Below are 24491 nucleotides of genomic sequence, written 5' to 3'. Positions count from 1 at the left end.
GAAGATCCCGATGACTGGAAAAGGGGAAATATAACCCCCATTTTCAAGAAGGAGAAAATGGATGACCTGGGGAACTACAGACCAGTCAGTCTCACCTCTGTGCCTGGCAAAATCATGGAGCAGATTCTCCTGGAAGGCATGCTAAGGCACATGAAAAACAACAAGGTGCTTGGTGACAGCCAGCATGGCTTCACTAAGGGGAAATCCTGCCTGACCAATTTGGTGGCCTTCTATGATGGGGCTACGGAACTGATGGACAGGGGTAGAGCAGTTGATGTCATCTACCTGGACTTCTGCAAAGTGTTTGACACTGTCCCACACAACATCCTTGTCTCTAAATTGGAGAGACATCAATTTGATGGACGGACCACTCGGTGGATAAAGAACTGGCTGGATGGCCGCACACAAAGAGCTGTGGTCAATGGCTCCATGTCCGGCTGGAGACCAGTAACGAGTGGTGTCCCTCAGGGATCGGTGTTGGGACCGGTCTTGTTTAACATCTTTGTCACTGACATGGACAGTGGGATTGAGTGCGCCCTCAGCAAGTTTACCAATAACACCAAGCTGTGTGGTTTGGTTGATATGCTGGAGGGCAGGAATGCCATCCAGAGGGACCTTGACACACTTGTGAGGTGGGCTGATGCCAACCTCATGAAGTTTAACCATGACAAGTGCAAGGTCCTACACCTGGGTTGGAGCAATCCCAGGCACAGCTACAGGTTGGGCAGGGAAGAGATTCTGAGCAGCCCTGAGTAGAAGGACTTGGGGGTGCTGGTCGATGAGAAAATGGACATGAACCAGTTTCAGTGTGCGCTCGCAGCCCAGAAAGGCAACCATATCCTGGGCTGCATCAAAAGGATCGTGACCAGCAGGTCGAAGGAGGTGATCCTGCCCCTCTACTCTGCTCTTGTGAGACTTCACCTGGAGTATTGTGTACAGTTCTGGTGTCCTCAGCATAAAAAGGACATGGAATTGTTGGAACAAGTCCAGAGGAGGGCCACGAGGATGACAAGCGGTAATGGGTTAAAACAGGGGAAGTTTAGATTGGATATAAAGAAGAAGTTCTTTACTGTAAGGGTGGTGAGGCACTGGAATGGGTTGCCCAGGGAAGCTGTGAATGCTCCATCCCTGGCAGTGTTCAAGGCCAAGTTGGACAGAGCCCTGGGTGGTATGATTTAGTTTGAGGTGTCCCTGCCCATGGCAGGGTGGTTGGAAGTTGATGATCTTAAGGTCCTTTCCAACCTTAACTATTCTATGATTCTATGATTATGGTTACTACAGGCTCATTTTTTTCCACATTTTGAATTTCCATTCAGTTTGAGGAGCCTGAAGAGTGCTCCACAGTTCCTGTGAGCAAATCACTGGCTTATTATGACTAAAACCATCATTATTACCCAAGATAAAACAGCTCAAGTGATTCATGGATACAATATTAATCCTTCTGACAAGTCTGTGCTGTGAATTCCAAGAGGTCACTACACACTCAGGTATTTTTATGTTTTCTACATGTAAGCTAATAAAGGCAAAAATGTCACACAGAAATTCTCTCACAGACAGAATAACCAATTTTATGTCTTAAATATTTAATATTAAATATTTAAATCTTATGGCTCAATAAGATCATTTCTGGAATTCCTTGCACACAGAGTAAGACACATTGTGCTATCTGTTTCTTTAGTGCCTGTTGCAGTCTCGAGATTTATCAGGGTTCATAACCCAGAAACACTACCAAGGACAGCCTTGGAACCACCAAACATCACTCTCTATTACCATGAATGAAATAAACAGAACATTTAAGACACAACCAGAGGACTCTCAAGCACAAGGCAAATTTCAGGGAACAGCCCCCAAACTCTACCAGCAGTAACTAAAGCAGGGATAAAATCTTGTGAATGAAAGAAAAGGAATGCTGTTTAGAGAGTAGAAAAACATCAGACAAACTCAAAAAGAACTAGATTATGTTTGCCTTGGCTAGACTTTGAAGGACACATAGCATTAAAATCATATATGGCACAATACTTTACGTAAGCTTTGAGGGATATCATAATTTCAACCTGCACATTTCTAGCTAAAGATTCAAATAAGTCAGCATCAATGCAAAGGTACCCATGGTGGCTGTACAGCAAAAGACAAACCAGAAACCTATTCTAAAAGAAAAGATTGTAAGCTTCTAATTTAAGAGACTTCAGACTAAATCTAAACCCCCAGGCATTACAAGAACATCTTTACAATAACGTAACCAATTTCTCTGAATAAAGCAAGAGAAAAGGGGGCAATCAGTTAAGTAAGGAAACCTAATCACTGAAGGAATACAGAAACGTACAGTGATGTTACAAATGATAGAAGTGTTGCTGGGTTTAGTGCAGAATGTTTAGATTTAGCCTGTAAATGGACTTCACAGACAGCTGCACAATTTGTTATTTCTTTCCTGAGTCAAAAGCCATCTTTCTTCTTAGGGTGTCTCAGCTGGAACTGAAGCACGGACTTTCCACATCAATGTAGATTTCAGAAAAAAAAAAATTGACAGAGGATCACTAGCTTCTTTTTATGTTCTTCAACATACGACAAAACCCCATAAAGTATTTTTATTTAAGTCATTCTAGCAAGTTCTAGCAAAGTTATATTCATTCTAGCGACGTTGTATCTTCATGTCTGTTGACTTCACATAATTGAATGCAGGGTTATTTTGAGGGTTTCTTCAATCAATCTGGTAAATCTGATTTTTAAGTACCAATTTCAACTTGTTAAGCAAGTCTTAATAAATCCTTACTGACTGTTCCAACAGTTGCTAACCAAATAATATTTGCATTCTATCACATCTAATCTCTTCTCCTCTATAGGGCTTGAAAGGACAGAGAGAATTGTATATACAACTGCAAAATAGATGGATCCAGGAAACTATCCCCGAGGAGGAAATGCTAGAACTGAAATTATTTCGCTGTAAATAGTTACTAATAGTTACTCTTTTTATGACTCTTTCTTTCTCAACGGCTAATAACTTTTGTGACAGAAGAATGACAAAGCAGAAAATCTCCAGAGCTATCATTTCATTTACTCCTTAGCCTATGCTCCCTCTGTATTCCCTTGGGAATGGACTTAAACTGCTCTTTAATAAAACTTCTTTTTGAGGATTTTCATCATCCGCTATACTTATTTTCAAACGGCTCAGTACAATCATTTCAGCACCTCTGAAACTCCAGACAAGGCTTTTTATTTAGCAATTGCACTGACTAAAACAAACTAAATGTTAATGTTTAGTTATTGCACAGTTCCTTTCAAGACTTTTAAAATGGTTACAAACTTTGCAAGAACAAACCAGGCCCTGCTGCCTTAGTTTCTATTAGAATCTAAAATCACTTGTAAAACACTAATAAAATCCCAGTTTATCTACCTTTTTTTAGTTTGTTGAATTATTTTTACTTATGCATATGAACACTGCACATATTTTGACAAACATATGTATTGTGGGACTTGGTTTCTGACCTGTGAAAGAAATACAAGGGAAAATTGAAAGTAATTATCCCAAGTGGAGACAAAAATCCTTGTCCCACCTGAGACTAAGGCATCTATGGAATTCACCTTCAAATGGAAAATAACTTCCCTCAGATGTGCAAACTCTATTGGGGACCACAGGTAAATTAGGCTGTGAATATCACACAACACACTGGTTGATCCATTTAATCATGCCAGAAATTTCCCCATTCAAAAGGCTCATGCTTCATCATGACCATGGATATGAAAGGTAACAATGTCACAGTGTTAACACTCAGAATTCATATTTCCTCTCTTGATACCTACACTGCTTCTCAAGGATACACTCTGCTTAAAGCTAGGATTACAAATCTGGACATTTATGGAGCACAGATGTTCTGCATATGAAGTAAGCTAACTACTGATGTGTATTTTCTTATTTTTCAGCTTTAACTTAAATTTGACTGCTTTGACTTTTGTATAACAATATCATAAAAGAAACTCAATATTGCAGATTTAGAGAAGCTTCATTATTAGCCTGTAAAAATAATTGTTGACATAAGGATTCTACCCAGACAGGCCTCATGATTGGCAGTCACATACTTCCTTAGAGGCATTTTACCCTTCCTATATGTACTTCTTGGCCAGTAAATGATGGAAACATATATGTCCTTATTGCCAAAGTATGTTCCAGTTACTGGAAAGAGTAGTAAGTGGGATAAACAATATAATGGATTCATATTACACAGGAAACTTTCCAGGTCCTTCTCCCCCTCTCTCAGATACTGTTAACATGCACAAGTATCTGTAAATGTTTAAGAGAAACAAAAGTAAAATGATTCAGTATCGTATTACTCAACTTTTCCAGAATAATTCTCCTAAATATCTCAGGTACCTCAGTATTAGGCAGAAAGAAAAAAAAACATGCAAGCCCCTTCCAGAAACAGCAGGTCAGAAAAATGTGTTGTATCTTCTAACAATAGAGACACTTCCCTGGTTTACTTTTCTTTTATTTTATCCTATCCTATCAGATTCTATAAATCAAAGCTTTTACATTATACCAGCTTTTGCCCTGCACCCATCCCCCCGCCCCCAAAAAAAAAAAAACAAGAAAAAAGCAAACCAAAAAACACCAACTCCAAACATTCTGATTTTCAGTAAACATTTCACTCAACACAAAATCACTCAACTCCATTTGCTCAGTACAGATTTTTACCTCAAAAACTTCTTCATCCAAAATCCTGGTTCCAAAGACAGTGATGCCATTGGTGTCCACAACTGTTTTGTCACTTCTTTCAAGTGGTTTTGTAGATTTTTTGTTACAGTCAACAATCATTGTAACGCTTTTTTTCTCCACACTAATAGCTACTCGATGCCACCTATTAAAAACAACCCAAACAATTCTACTGTAATTTCTGGTTTTAATAGGTCACTGTATTCTTACCAGAACAGTTTATTGTAGCTCGTGCACCAATCAAGTCACAGAATTTTAATGTCTCAATTTCCTCCTTTCATACATACACAAACGAAAACAATGTTTTGTCTATTTACTGTATAACTTCCGTCACTTAGTACAAAAGAACAGTACAAAAGTTCTGTCCTTAGTATAAAGGAGCTTGAGCCATAGCTCATTGTGAATATCCTGTATAAGATGAAGTTCAAGCTTCTCTGAAGCTTTACCCAGAAAACATTTGTAAACTCAAATTAGGAGCAAATGAACTGTTTACATTTCATTAGATTGAGCATCTGGCAGCAGATTTGTTATTTATGAATGTGTTTGATTGTCCAAATTACCTGAGGAATCACTTGTGCTAATATATTTAATCCAGCACCTTAGTCTTTGTTATTTACATTTTAATATTTGTTTTCTGTGATCAATCACCAAATTATTACCATGCTCTTTTGCTTATTTAAACGTATCCCATAGCTATAGGCATTTTTCAAAGATGTACGACAGTTCCAACACACATGCTTCTCCAGACACACTTACAAAATCCTTGCCACTACTCCTGCAACAGTGAATGAGGCAATTCAGAACACTGACAAACAATTTTATTTTAAAGACATCTGAGAACAAAGTTTTTTACATAGTTTGCCCAACTATGCTATGTTCTTTATGAGAATTTATTATCATGACAAACCACATTAATTTAGTGAGCTTCTCTACTATGACAACTTAAAATATCAAATAGCAAGAACAGGCCACCCTGCAATCTACTAGGGAGCAAAACATGAAAGAAGCTTTGATACACCATGGCAAAAAATGTCAAAGAATGTGATATTATGGTAAGAGGAAGGCTGGAATCAAATTATTTCAGTTGCCATTGGTGACACTAAGATTCTCTACAACAGAGAGACAGCTTAGACCACTAAAGAGCTTCTGTATATCAAAAGAAACACCTTGAAGCTAATGCAATCTGACTGCTAAACAGTATCCCTGAGCCAGAACTATAATTCCATGTTTTCTCTGGAACACAGTTAAACATTATCATTATAAAAGCAAACTGTCCATGCATCCTGAGGCACATTACTCTCTTTACACTTTTTAAATACATCTCATTTTGAGATGAAGATTGTTGTCATAGATCCCTCATAAAATAGCTGAGTCAGATGAAAATTGTCACTCTATCTTTTGAAAGCACGTAGAAGCTGAAAGCATGAAATCATAGCTCACTGTGCACATGACTGACTACAGTTGACTTTGAAGTTGTATAGTCTCACTGCAGGAAATTTTATCAAACCAAATTCATGTTGATTTCTTCATTTTTTATCAGTTCATCAACATTTTGGGTAAAATTCTGAATTCCATGTCAAAGTGCTGTTATTTAGAGGAAGCCAACAACAACAACAACAACAAAGTCTGCTACTTTGTATTATCACTGCTTCTGCTACAGAAATGCATCAGGTTTAGGTTTCATGTCATAATTCCATTCTCTGGTAATACAAGGCTAGAAGACAATTATTTTTTTCTCTTTTTCATCCTTTACTGCTTTACAAACATTTGTCATTATAGATGAATTTCTGCTCTTCCTTCTCTACTGATATTTTTTTCTCTTTTTATTTTGCTTTAATAATATTTCTTTCTGTGTGTCTCTGAAAACTCTGGCTGTTCTTCCTGGACTGCAGCACAATGAGTAGAAAGACTTTAAAAGAGCGAATGTTCATTTACAAGCACCAGAATGACATTCCCAGAGAATGGCTGCTTGTCTACAAAGGGAAGTCAGGTACAAAAAAATTCACAACTGCATTAATAACACAGTAGATGCTTGAGATTAACTGCCTTTACGGAATCATAGAATCATAGAATCGTTAGGGTTGGAAAGGACCTTAAGATCATCTAGTTCCAACCCCCCTGCCACGGGCAGGGACACCTTACGCTAAATCATATCACCCAAGGCCTCATCCAACCTGGTCTTGAACACTGCCAGGGATGGCACATTCACAACCTCCCTGGGCAACCTATTCCAGTGCCTCACCACCCTAACAGGAAAGAATTTCCTTCTTATATCCAACCTAAACTTCCCCTGTTTAAGTTTTAACTAGCTACCCTTTGTCCTGTCACTACAGTCTCTAATGAAGAGTCCCTCTCCAGCATCCCTATAGGCCCGCTTCAGACAGTATGTCCTTGCAGCAAAGATTAACTGTCCATCTTATCCTTCCCTCAATTCCTTATATATAGCCATTTCAAACCATCTTATTTATCTGCTGTTTTGGTTCAAGGTAAGAGAAATTTTATGCTCTCTTGTTTTCACTCTTCCTCTCACCTTTAAATGGACAAGTAAGCCCTTCTAGTGAGACAATTCCTTGAGTTGTTTTGAAAACAGTTTCTTTCTATATTGCACAAGAAGAATCTTCATAGGTTTAGCTTTGGTGATTTTATCTTCTATCATCATTTCTTCACTCTTGATTTACAGAAATGGCAAATAGTACGGTGGTTTGGCTTTATTTGTAGATGTATACACCATCGGAAGCTGGAACTGTACTCTGCTGCAAAGGTTCTCTGATTTTGTACCACAGCAGTCCAACTAGCTGGAAACAGCATTAATGATTTATTTAAATATTTCAGGTAACTGTTTATAAAGACCATAATCACCTACACAGTGGTCTGTGGTAGTATTTTTCATCTTTAAATTTTACACTTACTTGCCATCAGCAATGTTGACAGTCCTGAAAAGCGGATAGTCTTCTGGGGCAGGTTTTCCATTTTGGTCTTCGAATAAGAAGACAGGGGACCTACCAACTTCAACACCTACTTGCTGAATTCCTTGCTCATTGTAGACAGACAGAAGGAAGGACTGGATCCCCTTTTTAGGTTTTACTGTCATTAATATTGAAAAATCTTCTGGAAAGTCTTCCCCTGCAAATAAAGTGATATACAGTTACAAATTCAGAAAAAAAAAAAAACAACACTCTTTAAAGATTTGCATTTTTCTATAAGCCCAGAGGATCCCTCATGCAAACTGTTGCGGGTTTTTAATTCTCAAAAATGAAAAACATAAACATTGAAAAAAATGCATAACTAGTTTTATTTAGTAGGACATTCAGGCAAAATCAAAGAACATTTCGTTTTCATTTATTCCCTAATGCTTTCTCTTTGAAATAGCAATTATATATCAATTGTTGTTTCAAACTTTACAACTAAACACAATTGAAAGTGGATATAGCTTTCTCATAACGGAAGGACTGAGGTTTGTACTCAAGACTGCTCCTGTTGAATGTGGTGGTAAATCTGCATTTCACTTGACGTGAAAGTCTATTAGGCTTAATAACCAATAAAATGTAAGACTGAGATTCTAAAATTCAGAGTACGCATTGGCGCCATGTAGCTTGGGCTTCAGCTGCAATTTGACATGCAAGAAATAGAGGGGTAAGAATCTAATCATAATGTTGGCAATTAATACAACTGTAATTCTGTGTGCATTAAAGTGAGTAAAATATTCTTAAACATTTTAATAATATAATAAGTTTTAATAAAATAACGTTATATTTTTGTAATTAATGAAAGTTATGTAAGATTTTTACACCAAAAACTGATTTAGGAATTACTTCTTCCAGTGGAGAAAATTGTTTCCAAGACAAGTCTTGTGGGAAAATTCTCAGGAATCTAACTTCTTCCGTGAAGACAAGCTATTGATGGCATTAACTCTTAATATACAGCATGAAAACAGAATGCATAAAATCTTCATTGCTTTTTAAATGACACGCTACTCTTCTAAAACAGAAAATCCCTAGCCTTACACTTACTATACTGTCTGCTGCAATGTCAGTTTATGTGCTTTCTACCACCTTTTTTAACTTTTTTGCAAAGGTTGTTGAAACACTGTAGTAATAACAGCCCACTTTAGGGCTTGTTTTGACATCTTATTTTGAAGGACCAGAACTAAATAAATGGAAAGAATTTCATTTACTCTGGTGAGCCTTTGGTCAAGCTTTTTAAGGACAAAAGCAAAGCTGCTAGTTTACAGTTTAAATTAAACTGTATACCTTTTATCATCTGAAGAAACAGATGACAGTAAAAGAAAGAGAAAAGATGACTGTCAACTAAGGCCAAAGAAATTAATTGAAAAGCACTGTCTGCACGGTTAAGCTGAAAAATATGTTGAAAATGCTTAATGCAGGTGATAGTAATTCAGCTAGTCTGGACATGTGCTCTTCAAACAGATAATATCCTATGAAAAAAAAACACTGGGAACTTTCTAAGAAAGATGACCAAAAATGATTCATGTGCCTTAGTTCAGTAGTTTCTGTTATCACGGCTATAACTATATTCCCAAAGGTTTTATAGTGAAAGGCCTTTAGTGAAGCCATGCTGGCTGTCACCAACCACCTTGCTGTTTCCAGGAGAATCTGTTCCAAGATTTTGCCAGGCACAGAGGTGAAACTGACTGGTCTGAAATTCCCTGGGTCTTCTGTATTCCCCTTCTTGAAAATGGGGGTTATATTTCCCCTTTTTCCAGTTGTCAGGAACTTCACCTGAGTGCCATGATTTTTCAAATATGATGGCCAGTGGCTTAGCAACTTCATTTGCCAGCTCCTCTCCTACAGGGGCCCTAGGGTCTTCATTCTCACAGTCACTGCATTTGCCTTCCAAGACTTGAGTGGCATGGTCAGAGCACTTGCCAGTGAAGACTGAGGCAAAGAATTCATTAAGAACCCCATCCTTCTCCAAATCCAGGGTAGCCAGTTTTCCCGTTTCCTTCTGGAAAGGGCCCACATTATTCCTAGTCTGTCTTTATATAGTCTGTCTTTATATTACTACAAAATAATGTACGTTTTCCCCTTTTAGAAATCTGCAATGACATACGTATGATTTCTACTTTGAAAGACAAAAAGGAAAGTATTTTTCTTCCCCAGTATCTTCTCTGTATGTTTGTAGACTGACTTATTCAAATTCTATATGATTTATCAAAGCAAAAAAATTAAGTGCTCCAAGATTTTGTTTTGTTTTAATATTCTTATTATCATTTTCCCCAACGATCTGGGTCAAGTGATAAGTGGCAGCAAAATAACAGAATAGAAGTATGCCCTCAATATCCAAAGAATATTTTCCAAAGTGTGATTATTTAATTTTAGAGAAATTTGAGAAACGATGGAACCACATTACCTGCTACCCACAACTAGCCTTCTTTAGTCCCCCAAATACCCAGATGCTTTCAGGTAATTCTTAACAGATGGTACTTTTGGGAATGATTTTGCAATGGCCAACCACAACGCATTCCTACCACCACAGCACTACTCCAGGAAATACTGCTTTCAAATGGACTACCACAACTGGAGGAAACTTGCCAAAGCCACCAAATAAGCTTTCCATCAGATACCATCATGAAAGAACAGGTAATATGACTTCCAGGCCAGTTCTGCCAGTGACACAGAAATTGATGAAGGTTTATAACAGAAGCCAATAAAACCAGATTCACTCAGCAGACAAAGAGCACGTCCTGTCACTCACACACATGCTCAACTCTACGGATAACAGAAATGTTTTGTGGTACAGATGACAAACTATATGCTGTGCTTTAGATACCATAAAAACACAGGCAGTAAGATACTTCACCAAAGTAATAGCTTTCTGACAATCTTACCTGGGTACAGCTGCTTTGTTGGGGCACTCAGCTGTGCAGTTTTTGAAACTCTGTAGGCTACATCCGATCCTTTTGAATCCCTTCTGTTTGTGCAAAATCCTGATGTTCTTGATACTCCTTCTGGTAAATTGTGAAATTCTAATGCTTTTAGCACATCAACAGGCTCAGCTGACAAAGAGAAAAAAAAAATATTACTCATCTTGCATGTCTACAGTATTCAGCCTCCAAAAAGGATATAGATTCACTGCAAAAGCATATGTTTAATCATAGCAGTACCTACATCCTATTCTGATTTATTGAAGATTACTTCTATGCTAGAATATTATTTTAACAGGATTGTTTATTTTAAATATATTACAGCTTATGTTACGATCAGATTTTCAAACTACTAAACACTGAAAATCACTGTTTCCCAAAAGCAGAGCATCTTGGTGACTGAAACTTGCAGCATATTATTTTAATCTGTGATTTCTAAGAAGTGGAACTGATTTTAAAAGTTTGCACAAAAGTTTCAGAAGCATTTAGCTACTAACAATCTGCTATGAGAAACTTGATTGTTGCTAACATTAATATATATTCTGATTACATATGGCTGGTTTTGACTATACAAAGTGGTAAGGAAGAAGATAATCTTTTTTCTCACCCAGTTAGAGAAAGAAAAATGTACCTGCTTTGCCTGCAAGGAATGAATAGACTGAATAAATCTTTCAATATTTCCAAGTTAAAATTCAAATGGACTTGTTTTGTACTTTAGAGGCCAACTACAATCAGGTTGTATTTATGCTCTATTTAAAGTTGAAATCCAGAGCTGCTACTGCACTCATACTGATACAAGATTATGCATATACATATATTAAAAGATCAATTTACATAAATATATATATATGTAAAGCCAACAACAAAGCCTTAACCTATGGTAATTCACCATGGCAAAAGGGCCAAGTACTGAACGGAGAAGCACTTCAAGAGAGGCAGTAAGAGAACATAGTGCCTACTGCATTATCTTTCCTCTTACAGAAAATTAAGGTGCTTATTCTCGTACTTCCTATAGATAATGGCTTCACTATTTTTTTTTTTTTTGTGGAAATAGAATTTCAACAGACAATTTTTTCACTGGGACTATTCTGCAGTTTTCATGTTGGCAAAACTTTTCTGGAAAGACAAAATTTTCCACGATTTTCACTGTTAAAGCTGAGAAATGTGTTTGGTAAATTTGACCCGTCTTCATGTTTTTGAACTGCACTGTGGCATTAACTATAGCTCTGCTATTACACATGTTATGTGTCAAAAACCATCAGCTTTAGGCCCAAAATTCATTGTATGCAAATATTCAACTATTTGCAAACAAGTGAAAGAGAAAAAACATAGACAAAGTGATACTCTATTTACAGTCACTGATGGAAATATCTGTACCTTCTTTTCTTACTATCTGTACAGTTGTAAGCAGTGTTACTATTTTTTCATCAGTTACTATTTTTTCATCACTGCAGTATCTCAGAAGTCACTTTAGTATCAATAACAGATGTGAACAAAGTCAAGTTTAACTAGCTCATCCTACTCATCTCCTGGCATTGCCAAATATGAAGAACTCAACTTTGTAGTTAAACCTATTTTTGAATACCTAAAGTATATCTTTAAAAACAAAATCTGAGGTTTTCTCAGTCAGCCTAGAATGCACATAACTTCTTTTGTCTTAAAATACATTTACAAGAAAATGTTTGTGAGCTTCTTTGTTTTTTTCTCCCATCATGCAACTTCTTATCCCTTTTTCCATCAGATGGTAATACCAAATATAAACTGAATACCCAGTGTTTGTTGCAAGCTAATCCATGTTGAATCAATGAATTTACTTCAAACCAACATATCCTGCAGATTCAAGAAATTGTTTAAACATTCTCAAAAGAAGTGTCAACAATGGGCAAATTCTGAAACATTAATCTTACATCTCTGTTAAGTACTGACTAAATAATTTGAATGGACATAATGCATTTTCTATGGGGATTCCACACAGTTCTAAAGTTACCCCCATACTGAAAGAACTGCCACACTTGTTTTACTGGTAAGCAATGGCTATTTCTGCAGTACCTATCATAACTGGAACCAGCAAAGCAATGAAGAACCAGTCACTTTAGAACAGCCATATCAGTAAAAATTCCAAATTGTTGTATAAATCAACCACTGTTACATTCTTTTTCCTTTCTTTTCTGTAATTTGTACCAGATTCTTCATTATTTTTTAGAATAATGGCTGTTCTTTGCCTTGCTGACTGGGAGACTATTCACCCATAAACAAGATTATTTATTACTCCCTACTAGTTCTGCCGCTAAAAACCTTCCAGACAAGAAACAGAATAATAATAGGACAATCTTCACACCCCAAATTCAGTAAGAACAAACATTTTGTTAATAGTGCAGAGATGATATTTATTCCCACAAATGGTGATTCACAAAACGTAATCAGCAAAAACACTAGCAGGTTTACATGGAATTCTAGAAATGTAACTTCTAGAAATTAAAAGCTGCATGAAGTAATTTACACGAGTAAGTTAATTAATTCATCTCCAAAAATAATGTGGCTAAGTTCTTAGCCACTTCAAGCAATTGTTAAAAAGTAAAGAAGTTCTTTAGAAGTCTTTAGATAAACCAGGCAGGAATGTGAAAGATTTAATATACTTCTTCTCAAAAATTTGCTTTTGATAGAAACCTATATATTATTTAGTCTGTGAAATGAACAGAGTTTGTGCCTCTTCCTCACAAATGTTTTTGTGACATTCTTGTGTGTGTCATTATTTAACCTGGACTTGACTCTAATGCCTAGATTAGGATGCAGCCAATCCTGTTTCAGCTGGGAGGCAGCATGCCTGGACACCTCTTCACAGCTGTTACCGACACCTTCCAGATGAAAAGTGACCTCCCTGTGTAAAGCACTTCTCCCCTACACTCCTCCTGTGTCATGCATATATTACCTACCATATATTGGGGTTCTACAGAAACACCCTCTTTTTGCTATGGAAACCTATTTGGAGCAAGCGTTCAGTAGCTCTGACCAGGCTGCCATGACATTAGCTCAAGTTCCTTGGCGAGCTCACGGCACATGTTCAGATGACCTGCTCAGCGTCTCTACAGAAACCACTAGACACAGTTGCTCTCAATATGCCACAGAGCACACACACAGAGGAACCCAGTCAAAAATAAATGAACAGCTCTTAAAAACCAGCAGCACTTAGATCCTAACTGCTTACAGGTAAGCTGTTTGAAGTATAAAGGCCAAAGAGAAATCCTTGCACACCCAACACTTGCCTGCTTAGAAAACTGGGGGAGAGAGGTAGGAAGCCAGCTCATTGAGTCAGGGAAGAGCATAGTCTGGAAGCTATCAGCTAAAACCATGGCTTCTCTCAGCCAGTTTCTGTAGGTTCTGCAGTGCTCAGTGTCACTGTATCCTGGGAGCTGCAGTTCTTGAAAACTGCCTCTTCTCCAGCATTCTGCTCCCACATGATTTTGGGAATGGTAAGAAATAGCCAGAAACAGCATCAGTGCTAAGGCTGTGTAGTTTGCCTGCCTGCATAGTCCACAAATTAAGATTACAGCTTGTATTTATATGGGACAATACCATAGGCCATATACTGGAAGATTTGGGGTCTCTCCCAGGAACTTCCTTACAGTGCCTAAAGCAGCTTGCCTAAGTGATTTTACCTTCTAGTCTAACTCCCTTTGATAGTTTTCTCATAAGAGAAGCAAGCAAAACTGCAGATTAACGATATATGATGTAATGCTTTTCTATCCTTCCCATTTGGTGTTAAGATTTAAGATGGCAACAAAATAACCAACAAATAAGCTTCATGGAAACAGTTCTGTTCACCTGATCTTGGGGTGCAGTTAATTCTCCTTATAAAACTCAGCTTTGAAAACTTAACTCTGCTTGCCATGGCAAATTTGACAAAATGCAAGATCCAGACCCTGAAACTGGGTCCTTTCATTCCGGTGGTTATGGCCACACTGCACTGTTGCTTGAAGGCCACCTCCTGCAGGCAAGCCAAACAAAGCTGCAAAATAACCCTCTGAAAGGAAGCCTGTGTTCATCACTGCAAGCCCAACTGAGCTCTCCCACAATCAAAAAGCAAGTTCCCACTGTGCTACCTTCCCACTGATTGAACCAACTGCAAGGCTCATTAATCCCACTAAATATTATAGTGCAAAGTTCAGCAACATACATTGTCCTCAATTCAAAAACGTTAAGAGAGACATCTACAGATTTCACTGCCACTGAAAGAACATACAGTACTAGCTAGAAGATAAGGGTTTAATAGTGCTGGGATTTCTGGAATGGCACAGAAATATTCAAAAATCTCTCTTTAGCAGAGCTGTGTGAGGAAGGAACTTGAGTGTCCTAGTATCTTTCAAGATATCTTTCTTTCTTCGACAGGCTGAGAAAGTTGGGGCTGTTCAGCCTGGAGAAGAGAAGCTGCGTGGAAACCTCAGAGCAGCTTCCAATATCTGAAGAGGGACAACAAGGATGCTGGAGAGTGATTCTTCATCAGGGACTGCAGCGATAGGACAAGGAGTGACTACTTTAAACTGCAACAGTTAAGTTCAGGTTAGATATAAAGAAGTTCTTTCCTGTGAGGGTAGTGAAATCCTGGCACAGGTTGCCCAAAGAAGTGGTAATTGCTCCATCCCTGGCAGTGTTCAAGATCAGGTTGGACAAAGTCTTGGGCGACATGGTCTAGTGTGAGGTGTCCCTGCCCACTGCAGGTGCTGGAGCTGGGTGATCTTAAGATCCTTTCCAACCCAAACCATAGATTCTATGATTCTACGAAAATACCAAACTGTTAATCATTTAGCTCCAGCATAATTTCCTGGCTTTGAAAAACACAGAAGGTAAAGAAAAAAAAAAAAGAAAAAGTGGTGTAACATCTCAAGACCTGAAATAACTTTGCTTTCTCTTTAGCTTTATTCCATCAGAACTAAGCATGAACCTTAGGGGAAAGAAAAAATGCATTGACAGAAATATGAAATCTTCTAAGCTAATCTAAATGTTACTAAAATATATGTAAAAGCATGTTAACTAAAAAGAATTTAAAAAAAGCCACTTCTGTCAGCATATCTCTGCTGAAAAGTAAAAGAATTCAGTGGAGTTTAGTAGTTGTAAACTGGATCTCAGATCACACTTCTACACTGCTAGGTTAGGACAGAATATCTGGAGTCAATTACATGAGGGAAATTACATGTGTTTTCTGTTTAGAGAGGAGGAAGATGCATAGAAAAACTGATTTCCAATTTTGGTTAGCATTTTCAAGCCTAGACTTCCTAAATATATAATGATACATTTATTTTAAAGGCTATGACAATGCATTTTAGTCAATGAATACATAACTACATCTCTCAAAAATATAATGCAATTCTAGATTGGAAGAGAACCCATGTAAGAATCTAGATGACATTTCAATCACATATTCTCAGAAAAAAAAAAAAAATCAAAGATTTCATTTCATGATCTCCAAACTGAAATAAAAATCTGTGATTTATCATTCTTATTAATACTGATACTGATACTAGGCACATGAATCGAATTCTGATGCCTTTATACTGCATTATACCTAACAGCTACTGCCACTGTTCAATATGATTTTTTCTGGAGTCAGTTAGAAGCTTGTTGTCGTGGTTTAAGCCCAGCTGGTAACTCAGAACCATGCAGCCACTCACTCCCTCCCTCCCTTCTTATCCCCACTCCTGGTGGGATGGGGAGGATAATCGGAGGAATGAAACTCCCACGGGTTCAGGTAAGAACAGTCAAGTAACTAAAGTACAACACAAAACTACTACTAATAAGAGTAACAAAATAACAAAGGGAGAGAATATGAAACTAAAAAGGGAAAAGAAAACAACCAACCAACCCAAGTGATGCACAATGCTATTGCTCACCACCCACCAATCAATACCCAGCCCGACCTGAGCAACGATTTGTCCCTCCCACATAACTCCCCCCAGTTTCTATAACTGGGCATGATGTGCTGTGGTATGGAATACCCCTTTGACTAGTTTGGGTCATGTGTCCTGCCTCTGCTTCCTCCTGGCTTCCCATGCCCCTCCTCACTGGCAGAGCACAAGACTGAAAAGTCATTGATCAGACTAAACATTACTGAGCAACAGCTAAAAACATCAGTGTGCTATCAGCGTTGTTCTCAGACTAAAGTTGAAACACATCACTGCACCAGCTACTAAGAAGGAGAAAAAATAATTGTTACAGCTGAACCCAGGACACAAGTGAAAACAGCAGTTTCATTTCTGATACAATGCCATAAATAGCACTTAATATACAAGATCAGAGGACTTGCTTCCTCCACTTCCAGATACATTTGAGCTAGAACCTATTACGGCTCTCCCTTTCTCTTAATGGACATTATCTACGGAGGAGGTTCCCAGGTACCATAACTATACAGGTTATGGTATCAGAGAAACAAGAGACTGAGAAACTGTACATAATGGAGAAACTGAAGTCCGCTGGATGCAGACTGGACTGATGACTTATTCAACATGTGACATCAAGTCTCCTTGTAGAAAAGATGACCTCAGTTTTCAGTTTAAATGCTTAGCATTTCCACATCTCTCTTTGGGAATGCTTCTTGTAGGCGACCACATAACCCTAGGTAAAAGGATATGCATTACTAGACAGGGACAAGTTGTGTCAGATGCAAGAAAATTTGCAGTTGAATGGTTAAATCTGGTTCAGAACATTTGGATTTATTTATATGCAGATTATAACTAAATGAATACTGTTTAATTATACCTTTTTAGTTTATAAAAATATGCAACTTGTCTGTAATTGAAATCATGGCAAACTTAACTTAGTAATAGGCAATAAAATTTCTTGTTTGTGCCTCAGCAGCCACCATTAAAATTCTGTACTGTGATAAAGCTCATCTGATCCTGTGAAGGCAAACTGCACAGAACACAAAAAAAAAGATGGATCGACAGTGCATCTAATGGCAGCGATGTTATCTTCAGAATTACAACAGCAGCAATCATTTTGATTTGAATTGAATTTTGATTTTGAATTGAGTCTGGCCAGCGATACCAAAGATTAAGGTCTAGTGTGAGGCATCCCTGTCCATGGCAGGGGTTGGAATGGATGATCTTAAGGTCCTTTCCAACCCAAACCATTCTATGATTCTATGACTTCGGATAAAAAGGATACATGTACATATTATCTTTATAGCTACAATCACACTGTACAGTTACTTATTTTAATCATGTTGTATTAAATGGAAATGTTCTGATTTATAATATATGCTTTTCTACAATCTTCTAGCTGATGACCAGCTGCAGCAATGATCCAAACCCAAATAAGTTCTCCATATAGTCTTACGCCAATAGCATAGATTTACTCAAATCCATCTAGTAACAGTAATGCAAAGGCTAGGTATGTAAATATTAAGCCATTCACACACACTGAAAATGGAGCTGCATTGTTGCACGTAAGTAGAATGTTTTGTCCCATATCACTCTAAGCAGCCAATGGGTATGTCAACAAATTTATACTTAAGCATATGAAGCACTTGATCTCCTGTTTCTTAGCACACTAACAAATTCCACTCACAGTATCTTACTAGTAATTTAAGTCTGTTGCTGTCACAAATCAATTGACAAATTCTGTGTTGAATTCATTTCATTGATAGACAATTACCTGGATGCTATTTTACTAGAAATTTTGCAGCAAAACTTTCTGCATACTTGTTGAGTGTTTCCTCAGAAATTCTTTTTTGACTTACACAGGCTAGTGGGTTATCAGGCAGGTTTCTAACCATCCTTTCCTACATAAAGCTGTATTGAGAAGCAGTTTATGGGTCAATTCCACAGCAACTTTCCCATTACTATGGGTCTCACACAGTACTTCCTGTCTTACTCATTTCTTAAGAGGTCAGACATCTAGAGCGATCTTACCACAGATGCATGCAGTGGTACTCGGCAGCCTTGGAATATATACAGATTGAAAAGATTAGTCACTGGAGTTCTTTTGGGGGAATTTGATTACTCCTTAAAAGATAAGCAAGGAAGTCAGAATGAGCAACTGTCTTTACCTAAAAAGGTTCCTCACCTTCTATTTTCTTCTGTTCTACACAGAACATGCTGCAAACCACTTAGAAGCTGCAATGAGAAATTAATATATAGTCCTGAACCTTTTTAGATGGGCTATACCAAACTTCTCTTTCATAGAATCAACTAGGTTAGAAAAGACCTTTAAGATCATCAAGTCCAACCATTACCCCAGCACTGCCAAGGCCACCACAAACCCAAGTCACTAAGGGCCTCATCTACATGGTGATGACCTACACTTCCAGGGATGGTGACTCCAGCACTGCCCTGGGCAGCCTGTTCCAATGCCTGAGCACCCTCTGGGGAAGGAATTGTTCCTAGTCTCTAAACTAAATCTCCCCTGGTGCAGCTTGAGGCCGTTTCCTCTTGTCCTGTCACTCGTTCCTTGGGAGCAGAGACCAACCCCACCTCACTACAACCTCCTGTCAGGCAGTTGTAGGGAGCAATAAAGTCCTCCCTTGAGCCTTCTCTTCTCCAGACTAAACCCCCCACCCAGGTCCCTCAGCCGTTCCCCATCACACTTGTGCTCCAGGCCCTGCACCAGCTCCATTGCCCTTCTCTGGCCCCGTTCCAGCACCTCTTGTAGTGAGCGGCCCAGAGCTGAACACAGGACTCGAGGTGCAGCCTCACCAGTGCCCAGTGCAGGGGCAGAGTCCCTGCCCTGGCCCTGCTGCCACACTGGTGCTGATACAGGCCAGGCTTCCTGGCTGCCTGGGCACAAGCTGCTCATGTTCAGCTTTGTCAATCAGCACTCCCACCATCAACATCTCTTTCTACGAACTGAACAGCAAAACAATTTTAGCTGCAATTAAAGGTGCTGGGTGACTAAGAACCAAACAGTTCAAAACATACTTTTATTGAAGACAGGGTATAGACAGGAATCAACCATCTGCATTTTCAGAAGGAAGGACTTCACTGTCAGGCCTGAAAGCAAAACTCTCCAGGACTGACAGGAAAGTGACTGTGGTAACAACTTCTGGTTAAAAAATTAATTCCCATAAGAAACTGTTCAGGGGATGACTCATTTAGACTAAAATATTTTTTCTTTCTGTTCAAATTCCTAATAAAGCGTAGAAGTTGAAATCCTATTAGATTTAGATTTTGATCTAGTAATTTCTGGATCTTGGTCTCTTAAGTTTATGAGAGCTCATGCCCAATGAGCCTTCCCTACTTTAAGGCTATGTTCACCTACATCATTTATAAGATGCTCCCAGACTGCATACTGGGGGAACATACTTTAAGAGAAAATAATAACAAAACTCAAGGTGGGGAAAAAAAGAGCTGGTATTCTTTATGCATATACCTTAGTAAAGTGTGCAACTGTTTGCTGCACTGTTAATACCTTTGGTAACTGTGGGTTTTTCCTTTTTGGATACAGTAAACATTTTTAAAATAAACAGTAGTATGTGTTTTTCAGAGATAATAAATAACTTTCAGTCATCGTAATTATTCAGCAATGTCCTTCTTTAGATTAATTGAAGTGAAAATTTATCAATGATGACTCCACAAATAACCTGTTTTAGCTACAAACAATAACTTGTAAATGGTGAGATACAACTCTGAAGTAGAAAAGAGCTTACCCTGGCCCAGTATAAAGAATTATCAGCAAAATTTAGGAAGACTAATGTTTTTAAATTACTATTATTTTACTTCCTATTTTTCCATGGAAATATGCTTCATTCTGCCAGTAATCTGTTCCAATGGAACCACTGCAAAACTAAAACTTAAGAGTGTTGAAACATTAATCTTCAATGGGAAATGAAGTGGTTTTTCAAAGTTTAGTCCAGTTTTATTTAACTGTGACAGATCATTTAAAGAGTAGAAGCTATTATAGCCTGGTAAGCTAAAATATGCATACTTGGTGGGTACTTATGAAGGGACTCCTTATATTTGTGGACAAGACTTTTCAAAATAGGCTGGATGTTAGATTTCTAGGCATATATTTGGAAATTTAAAAACAAGGTACTGGCTGCTCCACAGCTTTTTGAAACTATGCTGCCTATTAAAGGTGTAACAGCCTACAGTTACTTAGTTTATCTACTTTTCTTAAAATTTTGAGTCATTGTAAATCCTCATTCTAAGGACCCTCCATGTATTCTATAGGTGGGTAAAAATAACCTATGATGAAGTTTTCTAACTCACACACATCAGACAGTTCAAGGCTTAATGAATTTAAGAGGTGAAAATATTCTCATAAACTAGAACTAGTAATGTGAAGGGGTAACTATTCTTCAGTTTCTGCTGTTGATCTCTCAGAACAGTGCTATGAGAGCAGAAAAAGGGAGAAATGTTTTTCTTTTAAAAACAGTCTTCAGTACACATGGTGTCTAAGTTTTATACAGCTTCATTTAGCTTTCAATTGTGAAGCTGTTTCAGCAATTCTCCCACTGTGAAACCTGGTAACTTTTTGCCTCCTTGCATTCCTTCTCAAAGATTATTAGCCCAGTTTCTGATTCTATCAACAATTAGCCAGCAGTTAGTTTACCAGCTAGACCTAAGTTTGCTAAAGCAGAAAGAGTAATAAATGTTGCCCCTTTGCCAAATTATCCACAAGGAAGTCTTTACTAGAAGTGTTAGGATCTGGATTTTTTTAGACTGTTTGCTTGTTGATCTTTAGGAGACAAGACAGGACCCATTTATTACTAGAAATGTGTGCTATTTCTAATGTGGCAGGAATACTTTTGTTATTTTTATCCTTACAAATTTTTATTGATGTGTAAAATAAAAACAGTGATACGTGTAATTATTATTATCTGTACTTGCCAATTTACCATGTACTTCATCTGTTAAGCATTAGTACAGAGCAGGAATTCAAAAGCATGTCATGCCCAGAATGCTCCACTGAGCTTCCCAGTGCTTAGACAGGCCTCTATTAGCTTCCCACTACAGGCTCTGATCTCTCTATCCCAAGCAATTCCCTGTAGTTCTGCCATAGGTATCTAAGCATCAGAAGAGGCTCAGGCAGGCTACTGGGTTAGCTCTGGGCAGATTTGCCTTCCTCACAGGCTTTTGGGATTGGCAGTCTGAGAATCGCTTGTCTCCCAACTCTTTACTGAGAGCCCAAACATGGAACAGAACACTGTTCTGGGAGCAAGCATCCAAAAGCATTAGTTGTGCAGTGTCCTTTGTGGAAGGTTCCAATACCTCTCATAACCAAAGGACTTTTCAGAACTGGATAAAATGAACTCACATTTTTGGGGCTGCAAAAATGAGCTACAGAGCATCTTCCAGGTACAAAAATGGAATCAACTAAGCTGCCTAAAGTAATTACATAGTGCTCCTGAAAATCAAGCTTTTTTTTTCACAAGTACCTAAATATATATTTATAAGAATAAGTGAATATCTGTTTCCCATGTATATGTTTCTAGAGACATACTTCAAGCTTGGTTTTAGCTGTTAAAAATTTTCCAACATATTAGCTTTTAGACTAATTAATTAATTGGGATCTTGGCTAGTGACATTTCTAGAAGGTGTTACTGCAGGGCTTTCATGTTTAATGACTTCAAGAACTAAAGATTATCCAGATGCATAAAGGAATGCTTTAAATGGCCTATGGTTGACTAGTTCACCAGCAATTGGCTTGTATGAAACTGCTAAGAATTAGCTACTTCTGCTGTTTCCACAAAAATTTTCACTGACTTCCTATGCTGCAAAATCTGCTACACACATAATAGTATTTCAAATAGAGACAGCCCATGCATATATGGGATGCATTTTTGGTACTAACTACTAACTATATCTCTTTTTAAAGATCAGTCTGTTAACACCTGCACAGTATAAACCTTGTCACTTGTTCAGCCACACTGACCACAATCAATCACTAAGGACCTGATCCTGATTCCATAAAATGTTTCACTTGTTACACACAAAAGATTTGACTAGTTCATCATCTGGCGCAAACCTGTATTGATCTATCATTTTACAATATTTTAACTTGTCTCAATACTTCAGTGAAGTTATCCCTATTTTACAGCACAGCAGATTATACCAGAACTGTAGTCCAAGTGTCTATGTGGAGGCCTCTGCTAAAGACTCAAAAAGTTCTTTTTGTACAGACAGCGAAGACAGTACTTCCAACTGTGAAAATCAGAAAAATAATTACTAAATTCTTTGAGTATTCTATTACCATATCAAAAAAGAGACACAATCTAAAAAAATGGTCACTACCATAGGAGGAAATAAGGTGTTCCCTCAGCAATTAAACTTGAAAGAAATTGAGCCCACATAAAAGCTTTGTCGATCAACGTATTTAGTCAGAAATAATCCAAACAGATTTCAAAAATGTCTTCTAACGACTGGGAGTTTTCAAACGTGGAACATATTTTCAGCTATAAGCAAAAAAAAAAAAAAAAAAAAAAAAAAAGGCAAAACAAGACTGACAAGTGGTGTCATTTAAAGTAACCCTCTTTAGTTTGATAAACAACTACATGATTCTTTTTTTAAATCATACAAGTAAAAAACTTTGACCGTATTTTCACTAACGCCAAAGGAATTGCCTCCCTTTTGAAAGCAATGCAACGAAATTGGATTCGATTCCATATCCTACTGATATTAGCAGGAATTACACTTACACAGATCACGAGGTTGTAAAACCTTGGTTATTTTTTTTACATATATATAACCTATGAATGTTTGATCAGGTTACTATGATAATTTGAGTAAAAACACAGGTAAGGGACAGAGTAAGCAAAACTTAGACTGCAATAATACTTTAACAACGTGACCATAATTTGACTCAAGTTAATTTGTATTGTAGACAAAGCTTAACTGCCAGGGACACCATTCATAGCAGGATCAGGATCTTTATTTCTTTAATCACCTTATAATATAGCTTTCAATCTGCTTTGCAGCAAACACTTTGCTTCCATAATATCAGCTCTACCAAATAACTTGTATTTCATACACTGTATGCATTAACACTTCGACATACAGTGAAGCCCCAGACCTAGAATTTACAAAGGTTTTTATAATCCCTTATGTGTGATAATGTTCTAAAAAGAATTTAAGTTCCGCCAGATTCTACTACTATTGTAATAGCCAGGTCAACAATTAATCCTTACATTTACAGTCTGTAAACTTGGTATTTAATACTGAATAGTACAGTTACAAGCCCTTGCAACAGGCAAATGTGTTCACCTAATTCTGTTTAAGCCACTGCTCTCTATTGTGTCCATCCAGAGGGCAAATCTTTAGAGACTTCACATTCTTAGAACATCAGAGATTTCCCCCAAGCTCTGCTTAATTTATTCCTCCCTATTATCAACAAATACTCAGAACAAAGATAAATTAACCAGTGTTGGGAGGATTTCTGCTGAAAAGCAGCAGACAGCTCTACAGAGAAAAGAAAAGCAACTTCCAAATCTTGCTGGCAGATGGAAACCCTACTGTTCACCACTGTACAGAACAAATCCGGGAAAAACATAATTGCTCCAGTGCAATTTAGGTATAACTTCAGTAGTAATGGCGTGGCTCTTTTATTACGCTGCAACCTTGTTAGAATTAAGGGCCCTATCTGGAGGAGCCCAAATCACTTTTGGCAAGACAGTTGTAAAACTGAATATGACAACTCCTTTCCAACATTTTCCAACTGCTACAGACACCAATATTGCCAACAGTGTTTTCTGGGTTTTGGTTTTGTTTTTTTTTATTTTAAGTGAAAACACCACAGCACCAGGAAAGGTCTTACATCAAAGATTTTTTTTCTAGTGACAACCCAATAATAGCTCCTAGGCAGAGTATTATTTCAAGCCAAAACCACTGAATATTTGTGGATATTCTATATGTACTTATATGCTATTACATTTGTAAACACATACACAAAACTGAAGTTAAGAAACTTCTTTTC

The 24491-nt window shown here is 37.7% G+C and overlaps 1 protein-coding gene across 13 annotated transcripts in view; it reads right to left on the bottom strand.

The window, feature by feature from the left end:
• The window catches only part of COL11A1 (collagen type XI alpha 1 chain), a 456680-nt gene that overhangs the window by 129314 nt on the left and 302875 nt on the right, over positions 1-24491 (bottom strand). For 6 of the 13 annotated variants that reach the window (XM_057401741.1, XM_057401773.1, XM_057401750.1 and 3 more), the window contains exons 2-4: positions 10554-10721; positions 7615-7828; positions 4688-4850 (exon numbers count right to left, since the gene is read on the bottom strand). The exons of the other annotated variants lie outside the window; for them this stretch is intronic. In XM_057401741.1, the coding sequence (XP_057257724.1) occupies positions 4688-4850; positions 7615-7828; positions 10554-10721 (545 nt within the window). The remainder of the gene's footprint in view (positions 1-4687; positions 4851-7614; positions 7829-10553; positions 10722-24491) is intronic. 13 annotated transcript variants of the gene reach the window in all.

This window comes from Pezoporus wallicus, unplaced genomic scaffold (assembly GCF_028554395.1).
Source record: "Pezoporus wallicus isolate ANWC-B61680 ecotype Strahan unplaced genomic scaffold, APGP_CSIRO_Pwel_v1 contig_3489, whole genome shotgun sequence".
NCBI lineage: Eukaryota > Metazoa > Chordata > Aves > Psittaciformes > Psittacidae > Pezoporus > Pezoporus wallicus.
This window is presented reverse-complemented; position numbering and strand designations above follow the sequence as displayed.